The sequence below is a fragment of the Nymphaea colorata genome, chromosome 9, assembly GCF_008831285.2.
Source record: "Nymphaea colorata isolate Beijing-Zhang1983 chromosome 9, ASM883128v2, whole genome shotgun sequence".
NCBI classification, from domain to species: Eukaryota; Viridiplantae; Streptophyta; class Magnoliopsida; order Nymphaeales; family Nymphaeaceae; genus Nymphaea; species Nymphaea colorata.
The window spans coordinates 11,767,267-11,779,471 of NC_045146.1; the positions used below are offsets into that span (position 1 = coordinate 11,767,267).

At 38.6% G+C, this 12,205-nt stretch overlaps 1 protein-coding gene across 4 annotated transcripts; it reads left to right on the forward strand.

The window, feature by feature from the left end:
* Positions 1-340: 340 nt before the first annotated feature.
* Positions 341-11,934, forward strand: LOC116260854 (PH, RCC1 and FYVE domains-containing protein 1). Of its 4 annotated transcripts, none has more exons than XM_050079684.1 (12): positions 341-952; positions 2,076-2,162; positions 2,819-2,902; positions 3,022-3,108; positions 4,353-4,547; positions 5,118-7,214; positions 8,660-8,806; positions 9,695-10,083; positions 10,241-10,328; positions 10,478-10,657; positions 10,729-10,979; positions 11,095-11,934. In XM_050079684.1, the coding sequence occupies exons 1-10, from the start codon at positions 899-901 to the stop codon at positions 10,538-10,540; spliced, it is 3,291 nt and encodes a 1,096-aa protein (XP_049935641.1). In that variant the 5' UTR covers positions 341-898; the 3' UTR covers positions 10,541-10,657; positions 10,729-10,979; positions 11,095-11,934. The 4 variants fall into 4 exon arrangements, with proteins under 4 accessions (XP_049935641.1, XP_049935639.1, XP_049935640.1 ...); XM_050079682.1 differs by having other exon boundaries at positions 10,742-10,979; XM_050079683.1 differs by having other exon boundaries at positions 10,758-10,979.
* The last annotated feature ends 271 nt before the right edge of the window (positions 11,935-12,205 follow it).

The following is a 12,205-nucleotide window of genomic DNA, read 5'->3' on the forward strand; positions in this document are numbered from 1 at the left end:
AGTATGGTATATCAAGAACCATAAAACTGTAAGATCCTGTAACTTGGTTCTCGCAAAAAAAATTTGCAGTCTGCTAATGCACTTTCTTTATTATAAATCGACATTCGTGCGACGAACTCGTTCTCTCCCAATATTTTCTGCCGCACTGTTCTTCTTCTGAAAAGAAAAGAGATGTTCGTGTTCCAATAAGCAAACAGGAAAACCTTGTCCTAATGGGAGATGGCGAGGGCAGTAGAGTCCAAAGGTTCAAAGGTGGGGGGCGTTGGGGGGTGGTGGGAGTTCAGCGAGGTGGTGGTTCGAGATTATGAAGACAAGATGTCTCCGACAGGAAGGAGAGAGAGAGAGAGAGAGAGAGGGTGGTGGGCTTGTGGGTGTGACGTATGCATAGGGGCAGCTACTTCAAGAGCAGCGTTGGACTGCCTCTCCTCTCTTCTCGTCTTTCTCCTCCTGGCCAGCTTCAATGGCGAGGACAATCCATGTGCACCACACGTGCAGCGCAACCTTTTCTCCGTGTTGCTCGAAGTCCTTTAAAACCTCCCACTCGCTGAAGCACACTGTTCCAAGAGAACAGTAGAAAGCTATGGAGTTGTGACAACTACGGGATTCTGAAGCCAGTAGGATTCTAAGGCCTGCCTCTCTCTCTCTCTCTCTCTCTCTCTCTCTCTCTCTGTCTTCTGTTAGCTTAGAGTGGTTCACCACGTGCAAACCACATTTCTGCAAATCTCTTTTCTCTGAACCTACACCACACAGTGAACCTCTGCCTTTGTGCACGATGGAAGTTTCCTGTGTGGGAAGCAATCGCCATCCGTTGTGGTATGTGTCGGCTTGAGGGCGGAGGATAAAGGATTAAAAAATAAGGAGAGGGAGAGAGGAAGGAACAGTGGAATGAGGGGAGCAGATGGGTGGCAGTGAATTTGGAAGAACGGCGCCTGTGAACAGGGACATTGAACAGGTCTCTCTTGGTTCTTATGACAAAAATGCTCCCGCTCTTCTTATTCTGTTCATTTCTTTCGTTCTTTTCGTGGTTTAAGATCAGGATCTTTGTATAGAATTTGATGAGGATAGTTACTTAAGTCTCTCGGTTAACGGGTTCATGTGTGTGGTTTTTTCTATTTTTCCTGCTCATTGGTACTTGAGAAATTGTATCCCTTTCCATCAACTGTGATTCTTGGGATGGAAAACATCCAACCGAGCAACGTACTTTTGACTATAAAGTACATGGCACAGAGAATATTACATGTCTGCGGTCTGGTCACACTGCAGAGTTCTGAGAATTTTAGCAGATATTTCAGGTTAAAAAAAATTACTTATTGTGTTCCTCTAGATCAAAATTCTGCTTTCTTTTCTTCTATTCTATGGTTGTTGATGTAAGAAGAATGACTTCGGTTTCGCCTATCTCGTGGCCGCAAAGTATTGCGAGTTATTGCTGGTAGCTGCACTGCGGAGAAGGCCTTCCATTATGATCTAAGACGTACATGTCTTCAGGTGTGAACTTGCTTATGAATTTTTCTTGTTGGAGAAAGATGTGGAAAGGTTTTCTCGTACGTTGTTAGTGAAGTGGGTGGGAGCACTTTCGCGAGTTGTTGCTGAAATTGGAAAATTTTCAAGAGAAAATTTCCCCCGGGTTATTGTTATTCGAGTTGTATTTGGTTTTAGCAACGGAAGTAGATGATCCCTTGGTGTTTGATTAGATAAAGAAGTTTTGCTCTCATTAACATTCGTCATAATTGTTAATATGCTAAATGAAAAAACTTAAGCTGTATTGGTGATGTTGTTTATTTTATGGCACAACGTATACGGATGTGTATTCTGTCTGTATGTATTTGTGTTGGCTTCGATCTAATATACATTTGGCTGGCATCTAATTTACAAGTTAACCTGGCATCTAATTTACAAGTTAACCTGGTTAAACTCAGTAGTCTTATATTGCCTCTGTTTTATGCGTTGCTATTGGTTGAAGCTAGATCATTCTCTGTTGGTTGCATCAGCATCGAAATATGAGTAATTTATCTCCTTTTATTTTTCATTTAAATTGATTCTGTTTGAACCCTTGCTAAAGAGTTTGTATGGTGCAGGCCATCATCGCATTGAAGAAAGGTGCACAGCTTCTGAAGTATGGAAGCAGAGGGAAACCTAAACTATGTCATTTCAGGCTGTCTGTGGTAGTTTAACTGCGTCCTGTCTCTTAGCTTGGCTTATGATGTGAAAGTGCAAATACTTAGAGACACTTTAATAGCTGCTTTATTGCATCTATTCAAGATTTTTTGCTTAGTGTTGCATATTTCAAGGAAGACTAAAGAAAAATCATCATCTTATTACCTTTCATATGGAATTCAAACATGTTTTTTTTCCCTAGTTGGCTGTCACTTAGAACCCAAAGTACTTCCATTTCTCGTTTTCACAAAGTACTTCTTCTTTTGCTTATTTCTCAAAAATTTCAAGTCTTTACCCAGTTCTGGAGTTTATGTCTGGAGGTTGGTTCCTAAGAAATATGAATTTTAGTTTTTCTAGTTCAAATGTTATGGCAAGAAGAATCTCATATCAAAGTTATGATTGAAGATTCCTGTCATACCTTTCAGCATATATTAATCTCCTGTTACTGTGCAATGGATCATATTGGTGAAACTTTGGAAGAATTTCAACTTCTTCTTGAAAGAGACGAGATTCAAGGTTTAAATAAGCTCTAAAATTCTGTGGTTGATGGTTACCCATATCCAACTGTGTAGCTTTCATTGTAACTTCCTGGCACCATGTAGATGCAAAAATTTGGGTACGAAAGAAACCAACAGATTTTTTTTTCTCCCATTTTTCTTTCCAGGATGAAAGATACCTTATATGGTTCTCTGGCAATGAGGAAAAAAGTCTCAAAATAAACTCTATCACAAAGATTACTCGAGGACAGGTAAGAAATCTAAGAAGTCTACATATGTGAGTTAAGTGAAGAATGTGATTTCTCGATAGTACAAAATTCAGCTTCAATTACATCCTTGGTGATACTTAAGATGATCCTCTATTATATAGGTAAATTTCCAGCAACAAGCTCGGTCAGAAAATTTCTGCCAATCCTTCTCATTAGTCTATAGGAATGGTGAGAAGTCCCTTGATCTGGTATGTTTTGATCCCGTACTGGCAGTCATTTCTTCCAGAAAAAATGTACATGGATGCTTATTGTTTTATGATAACTTAGACGAGACCAAATATGACCATGAATGTATGAGTTTAGAAGAAAGATAAATTTCCAGAAGGGTTTGTTGGAGAATGTATTTAACAAAACAGAATATTCCATTGATGCGAGACATGAGGGAAACCACCTTGGAGACAACATATCTCATTGTTGAAACAATAGTTATAGTATAATGGATGTGGCATGTTCTAGAAGTTGTCATTCTGACATATTTGACTGAAGCTAACTCATGTACTCACATAATTTTAAACTTGCAGTGTTAATAATTTCCTTGTTGTATGAATCTCTTATCATCATATTAAGCTGATAAAAGAGCAAATCCTAGTACCAACAGGCCTTGGGGCCAGTATGGTAATGCCTGTGTTGATGGCTTATCACAAATTTGGTTTTCCTTTTCTTTCCTCCATCAGTCTACTATGGACCTTTAGGCAATTTAGTTATAGTGACTGTAAGTTTGCTTATTCTTGTGTCCTACAATAAGCAATTAAAGTAAATTCTGATATCCTGCTCAATCTCTTTCTAGAGTGTAATTGCCAGCACATGTTCATATTTTTTTTTCCCAAAACTTTACGTTAATCAATGTGTTGCTTAAAAAAGGACTTTTTTAGCCAATTGCAATGTGGTATAGTGAAGTAAAATTTACGTTTTACTCAATTACATTGATCATTAGGCCACCAGTTTAAATGTAGGAGGGCTGAATATGCCAGTACAGTTTCTTTGTCAAGATGCACCTACTGTTTTCTCTTGCTGATCATGTAGGCTCTTTTCATAACTAAAAACAACAAATTCCTACTAAGGTTGTATATTTTAAGTTTTAAAATATCCACAACTTTGTTCTATGAATAGTTCGGGCACATTGGTCTTATTTTGTCAAAACAAACTGAAGGAAAAACCATTACTTTTTCATGCCACTATCTGTACAAAATAAACCAGTAGAAAATTGGTATTTAACCATGAAGTATTCAGTTAATTTTCTAGGTCTTTTAGGGCCTTTGTTTGTCATGGACTTGGAGCTTCCTCCTCAGTTTACATTTGAATATTCATAAAAGATAACTTGTAAATCCCAGTGCATACAAAGGATTTCATGAAGATAAAGTATCTGTGATGTATTCTTTTTTTTTGGTATAGTTAGTTCCTTATGGCTTATGAAGTATCCTTTTTGCTGTAGATATGCAAGGACAATGAACAAGCAGAATCTTGGTATCTGGGTCTGAAGTCACTAATATCTGGTTCAAACAATGGGAAGGCTCCCTCACTTTTGAGAAATGATGGAGGTGCACATTCTTATTCAAATAGCCCAATTAGCTATGCTCAAAGGAAGCATATCCCAGAACTTCTTGAAGGATCAGCTATACTTTCACAGGTTTGTTGCTCCCCTTGAAGATGGTTATTAGTAAGGCTACTTGTAGGTGCATAGCCTTATCTTTATATATTCAGGTTGTTTCCTGAAAAAGATTAATAATGCAGGTATATGCTTTATTGATTCTTTGGCCTTTCATATAGGTACACATTAATTATTTCTCCTAATCATGGGAGCAATTAACAATTTCAAACTTGTGCGCATTAAAGTATCTGTATTGATTTGCTCCTCAATGGCTGTTTCCTCCCTTAACTTTCCATATTAGAAGACTTGATGAGAGAAAATTTGAAATTTACAAATTGTGAACTATAATTAGGAGAAGAATAGTCAATGAGTATACAGACTTGGATAAGCATTAAAGAGATGTATATAAGGATTCATTGTTTTTTCACTTACCCATCTATTTCATTAAATAAATATGGATATCTTTTTGTGACTAACCCTACTACCCTCAATTTCTCTAGTTATCTGTAAGGGGGGATTTTCTCTCTATTACGATGTCATGAAAGTTGTACCCTCATCATCATTTTTGTAATTCCAGTAAGCCTATCAATGATCACCTCATATTTGCAGGATATTGGACCACCACTGAAGGGTCATAGGTCGACTGTGTTAGCAAAGAAGTGTTCCTCTGATGGACTTTTGTTATCTCCAAATATCCACTCTTTGCCAGAACAAGCTTTCTTATCAGATAAAGGGTCCGTCATTGATCTTGCACTTCCACTTTCTCATTTAGCCAAATCTGGTCGTCGTGCAGAACAAACAATGGAAAGTGTGAATAGCGAAGGACATAGGGTGAGTTCGTCTAGCATAATTAGCTCTTCTAGCAATGGGTGCTTGTTGGATGATCATGACTCTTTGAATGATATACTGTTATGGGGAGAAGGGATAGAGGGGTTCATATTAGGTGGTAGAATTGATCAATCTTCTGGTCAGCAAGCCGATTGTCTATTGCCCAAATTACTGGAATCAGCTATAGCATTGGATGTCTCCAGTATCTCATGTGGTGAAAAGCATGCAGCATTGATTACCAAAAGGGGAGAGGTTTTCTGTTGGGGGAAAGAGAATGGTGGCAGATTGGGTCATAAGATCAATGTGGATGTGACTTGTCCAAAGATTGTTGAAGCCCTTTCTAGTGTAAACGTGGAAGTGGCCAAGTGTGGAGAATCACATACTTGTGCATTATCAAGAACTGGTGAAGTTTATATTTGGGGTGGCAGTACTCAAGGCTTTGATACTTTAGCTGATGGAAGCAGAAAGAGTTTGTGGCTGCCACATAGGATATCACTAGAGGGCATCCAGATCTCAAGCATTGCTTGTGGAGCCTGGCATACTGCCCTTATTTCTTCTTCTGGTGCTGTATTTACATTTGGTGAGGGAATATTTGGAGCTCTTGGGCATGGTAATCTTGAAAGCATCTGCCAACCTAGACAAGTGGAATCCTTGAATGGCTTTAAGGTAAAATCTGTGGCGTGTGGTCAATGGCACACAGCTGCTATAGTGGAAATTCCGAATAAGTTCTCGGATGGTAACTCTCCTGGTTGCAAATTGTTTACTTGGGGTGATGGAGATAAAGGGAAACTTGGTCATGCTAACAAAGAGAGGAAGCTTGTTCCTACTATTGTTGCATCACTGGCAGAAAATGATTTTCTCCAAGTCTCCTGTGGACAAATGATGACCATAGCACTGACAGTTTCAGGTACTGTCTTCACCATGGGAAGTTCAATGCATGGCCAGCTAGGGAACCCCCATGCCAAAGATGGAGCTATTTCAATTGTTGAGGGTGCATTAAAATGTGAGCATGTCAAAGAGATTTCATCTGGGTCCTGTCATGTTGCAGTTTTGACATCTAAAGGTAACGTCTATACTTGGGGAAAGGGTGCAAATGGAAGGTTAGGATTGGGTGATGTTGAGGACAGGAACTGCCCAGCTCTAGTGGAAGGACTCAAAGATAGGCATGTTAGGAGTGTCACTTGTGGGTCAAGTTTCACTGCAGTGATTTGTCGCCACAAAGCAATCTCAAGCACTGATCAGTCATTGTGCTCTGGATGCAAAATGGTCTTTGGTTTTACTAGGAAGAAACACCATTGTTATAACTGTGGTTTTACTTTTTGCCATGCATGTAGCAGCAAGAAAACTATGAACGCCTCTCTAGCACCAAACAAAAGCAAATATTATCGCGTATGCGATCAATGTTTTGCTCAATTAAGAAGCTTGGAGGAATTTTCAGCTGGCCAAGAAACCCCTAGCTCCAGACACCTTTCAATGATGCATAAGTTAGCTATTTCTAATTTGAAACATCTCAAGTCAGAGCCTGCATATATGGTGTCACAAGCCTTCTCCCCAAAACTGGGTGGTCATGAGCAGCTAAAATATTATGAAGGAAAGAACTTTAGGCAGGGGAGAGGGATACAGTTATCAAATTCCTTTGCCTCATTTTCTCTTGAACCACAACGATGGGGTCAGGTGGAATGCCCTAGGCATTTCACCACATTCAATTCTGCCACTTCTAATGTCCATTCGAAGAAAGAAGCACTTTCAGTCTTTCCCACGCATGCACCTGAAGGTAAACTCCCTGCTGCAAATACAAGCATTGGTGGGTTTGAAGATGCAAAAGTGAACCAGTCCACAGCAGAGCTTGTTGAGGAAATACAGAGATTGAGGGTTGAGGTATCATTTTCTTGCTTAGTGAGTTCAAATAACGTAAATTTATTGTCTTTTTATTAGCACCATACCGAATAACATGCTAAAGTTTTAAATGAAAGCACAGTTCCTATCTGGCGAACTAGCTACGGCATATTTTTTGCTATGTAATTTATCAAGTGGTGCACAAATTTCTTATGATTGTTTGAAGCATATAAAAGAGGTTTCGTAATCACTTAATGCCCTTATGTAAAATTTCTTATCTGAGTGGTTATTTTTTGAGCTAAACTAAGTATCATGTGTTAAGGAAGCTCATCAAAAGCAGGGTTAAAGTAATCAGGAGATGCTTTATAAGATAGTGATGCAGTTCTTGCCATTGCTCAGGCTTATCAAGTTCAGAGATGCTGTAGCTTTTTTATTGGTCCTTCAATTTATGTGATTTTGATGCTTTTAACTTGATCTCAGACCTTTAACATATTTAGGCAAATAAAAGGATCTTGCTCTTACTTTTGACGTATGCTTCATTGGGTTTACACCTATTTCTATTAATCCTTCAAATTCATGGATCTATGTCTATAGAAAGTATCCAGATTGCTACAGTATGAATCTGTAAAATGCAGCGTTGCAGTGCCCAATAAACCCTCTGTGTGTGTGTGTGTCAGTGTGTCCGGAATATGGGAGAATAAGTAACAACAATTTGGAGTCCTGAGTTGCCCCAATTCTCACCTTCCATGGTCCAATCCAGTGATGTCCATCTTATCAAACTAGTGGTCGTACAGAAGATTATAAAACAGCATGAATGGTATCCTACTATAGATACGTAACTGTTTGATAATTGAATTTAGTAAGTAGTATAAGTTTTGGTTTTTGTATTGTATCCTACTATCTAGGAGAATAAGTAACATATAAATCCAACTATCAAGTGGAAGCTGCTGTTTTTCTTCAATCATGTGTGTGGAGAACCTGAAATTGTCTATATTAATTCACTGTTGAAGAACTTCGATCAGTGTTGCTGTGCAAAAGATAAATGGTATAGTTGCTTTCTATTTGAAGGTACAGTTTTTCTGTTATTGACCAACATTAACTGTCCTGCAATTCTCCATTCACAAATTCATACATTGTTTTCTATAGTTGGTTCAAATTTTCTTAAAAAGTTTCTTGCTGTGTCACTTGTGAGTATTACACTTAATATCTAAAAATGGAGACTTAATGTAGTTTATTACACAAAAAAAGTGCTTACACATATGAGACATGCCGCAAAACTTGATTTTTTTTGGTAGTATAGTTTATTTGTTTTGTCCAATCCACCAGGCACCAACTTGATTATTTCTTTTACGTTTTATGAATTTATTATTACTTTGTTTGTTTGTGGGCTTTATGACTGTCTATATATCTCTATGCGTATTTGTGGCACCCATACTTTGTTCTACTAGTTTTTTTACTTTTCTCAATATGTTTTCAAATCGAAATAGGCCAAGAACCTTGAGGAACAATGCAAAATGAAGGAGGAGAAGATTCAGCATTACAAAGAAGGCATTAAAGAAACTTGGACACTTGCAAGTGAGGAAGTTGCCAAGTGTAAAGCAGCAAAAGATGTTATAAAAGTCTTGGCAGCTCGAGTATGACTTTTAACACAAACTTTTACCATTTTGGTTTCACTTGCTCTTCTTGTCTGTCATTTGATTACTGAGTTACTAGGGAAGTTGAAAAATAGTTTTGTTTGGTCTTTAGAGTATATTTTATTACCACAATCACCATCATTTCTTCTCCCGTCTGCATGAACGCCAGTTTTCAGGTAGATTACTGCATCTATTCCTACTCGATGTAATATGTATATTCTTTAGGTACTATGGATTATTTCATCTCCTCATCATCTCTCTCTCTCTCCCCCCTTCCCTTCACTGTTCTGATGGCTGAAATTTATGTCATGCCACTTTTACATGTGCTCTGTTTGATGTCTTTGTGCAGCAACAGGTGTCTGATAGAGAATGTGTGGTCTCAGTTTTACAGTTTTACTTTATTCTTGCGGTTTATGAGATTTGATCTCCATGCATCTTTAAACTAAGCCACCTAGTGTTACATACAGTTTTTTTTATGTTAAACAACACCCATATATGCACTTATTGCAGAAGATCCCTTTGGAGAAAAATTTTATAACTTGATATGGCAAGCATCTTTAAGCTCATCCAATAATGGCAGCTCTGCAACATAATTCTCAAATTACAACTGATGATTGCAGTAGATATGTACCATGTTTAAATTTATAGTATCTGTGGTTGTGTACATATAAATGTATAGATTTTTTCTCTTTCCATTTCTTTTCTTTCAAGTTTAAGTTCAAACTCGAAGTCGTTTTTTGTCAACTTTTTTGTTTTCTAGGAGTAGCATAATTAAACGGAGTTGTCAATATAAGCCTTGGAAAATTTGTAATATCTTATACATTTTCATGTTTGAATTTAACACATATAAAGCTTCGCATAATTGTATGGACACTATTATATTTACAGCTGAAGGAAATGTCAGAGAAGTTTGCAACTGAAAAGCAGGAGATTGTTGTTAAGAAGATTTTGGCCCCTAAGGAATCTCAAGAGCTTGAGGATGCCCAAGTGCTTGAGGACAACTTACATACGTCCTCCACTCAGAATGGTTCATGCAGCCCAATTGAATCATCAAATGGTTCACTGATAGTTGGACGTGAGAAGGTTATGCATCACACTTTGCTTAGTGATACGAAGTCTGAATCCAGAGATCTTAGTCAAAATCCTGGGAACATGTTGAAAACAGAAGATGGGCATCCACCTTTCTCGGAATGGGTGGAACAAGATGAGCCTGGTGTATATATCACATTCATGGCTTTACCAAATGGCCAGAAGGAGCTGAAGCGCGTGAGATTCAGGTACTTATCTGTTGCATATCCAGCTCTCAATTGTTACAAGTATGTCTGAAGATCTCATGGAATGCTGATTACTGAAGTAATTTTTTTTTTCTCAAACATAATTTTCCACTGGAACAAGAATATCAATCATGTGGGCCATTGTGTTTTTGTATTGCAGCCGCAAGCGATTTAGTGAAAAGGAAGCAGAGACCTGGTGGGCAGAGAATCGGCTAAGGGTGCATTACAAATACAATGTCATTGGAACTGTAAATACATGAGCACACATCTGATTCTTGACATGGCTGTTCATAAAATGTTGAATTGGTGTCGGTAAAGGCAAAAAGATGTAAAGTACGCTTGCATGTTTATATCATACAGGAATGTGATGAAGCCATCTTTTGCTGTTCTGGTACAGGGTGGAACTGGAATTGGTAGCCGAATTGGTGAATCCCATTATAGGTTGTCAAAGAACTACTGACTAATGTATGCTTGATGTTACATGACCGAGCTTTTAGTTGTGTACACTACAAATTCATCATTGTATATTGAATTAAGTAATAATGAGAGCAAAGAAGCCTCGCCCAATGTGCTGCAGGTATTAAGTTTTCTATTTATTAAAAACCTAGTTCATTGAAGCTTTTCCAATAATATTCTTTTTTCTCGGAGACTTGATTAACAGGACTGCAATATATCAGGAAGGATACGGCCGTATAACCTTTCTATCCAGGATAAGCAAATGAAATGAGAAAGACCACGTTGCTAGTTGCCAATGTGGTCAGAAGGTGCACGAGAATGTTGAAGGTCAAGATTCTGGTTCTATTCTGTATTCAGGCTGACTGTCTCCAGCCTCTTGACCATGGTCCCTACAGAAAAGCTCTGAGGATCAACTGCTGTGGAACTAAAGCAATTCTTCGCAGGTTCGACTGATTTATCTCGATTTTATAACACTGGTTTCGACTTTCAATAGTAGGAAGGCAGATGAGTGTGCTTTCATTTGGACCATAATTTTCCCTTTTTTCTTTCGACAATCAGCGAGCAGGACATTCATCACTCATGAGTCGATCGGTACATTCATCACTCATGAGTCGATCGGTACGAAGAAAAACTCCGAGTTCTATTTCCTGCCACCAAGAACCCTCAGATCTGGCGGAGAATGGACACCCATGGCCCAACTGTCCCTCACCTTGAAGAAGTTCAAAGGTCGTCCTTACCAGAGAATGGAATAATAAGTCAAGCAGCAAACCTTGATTAGCCCATGCACATCCTCCAGGGATGGAAGCTACTCAACTTGCTCAAATCGGCGGCCCTTCTTGCCATCAATGGAGGACCAAGCGTTGATGAAAGTATGTATGTGGAATGAAGCCACCCTTGGCAGCCATACTGGTTCTCGGAAGGCCCTCCCTGAAGAAAGAAAGCTTGCAAGACCCATAAAGGTTCGACTGTGCGGTAGGCTTTGGCTGTCATACATTGCTCAAATTTCATGGATTTCGGTGAAAGTTAAAGCAGAGAAGATCAACAGAAAAGGAATTCTATCATCGCACTCAAAGCATCCGAGGCATTTTCCCTCGAGACTTTTCTCAGAAGAGAAAAGGGCATAAAAAAGATTATACAGGCAAAATCCTTAAATTTTGTCAAGAAGAAAGGATCTCCATTAGTTTGAGAATGGCAGAGTCGTTTTCGTTGTCGTTTATCTGTGGACGCAACTCCAAAGAAAACATGGGGATCCTCATAAAGTTTTGCACCACAAACGTTGCACCATGTGGACATGCTAGATATGGTAATTTTGTAGGCGTATTTCAATTCATATAAATGTAAAGAGAGGAAGACATTTTTATAGTTACTAAAAACTTTTTTCAAGGTGTCGAGGTACAATTGTGATATTTTTCAGAATATTAAAATTGTGATATGTTTGTGGCTGCGTATCGTTGGAATTCCGTTTGTGGTAGCTCCATCACCGCCAATCTCGACCAAGAAAAAAAAAAACCACACGGTTTGTGGCAGCGCCCATGTGCCGTGTTGTCCCGTGGTTCCGGTTAGGATCAAAGAAGGTCTGGATTGGATTTGTCGAGGACCATGTCGACCTACTCCTAGATTGATTGATCAGATTTTGGCTGAACTGAGTCAACGTCATGGCTCGATCCGG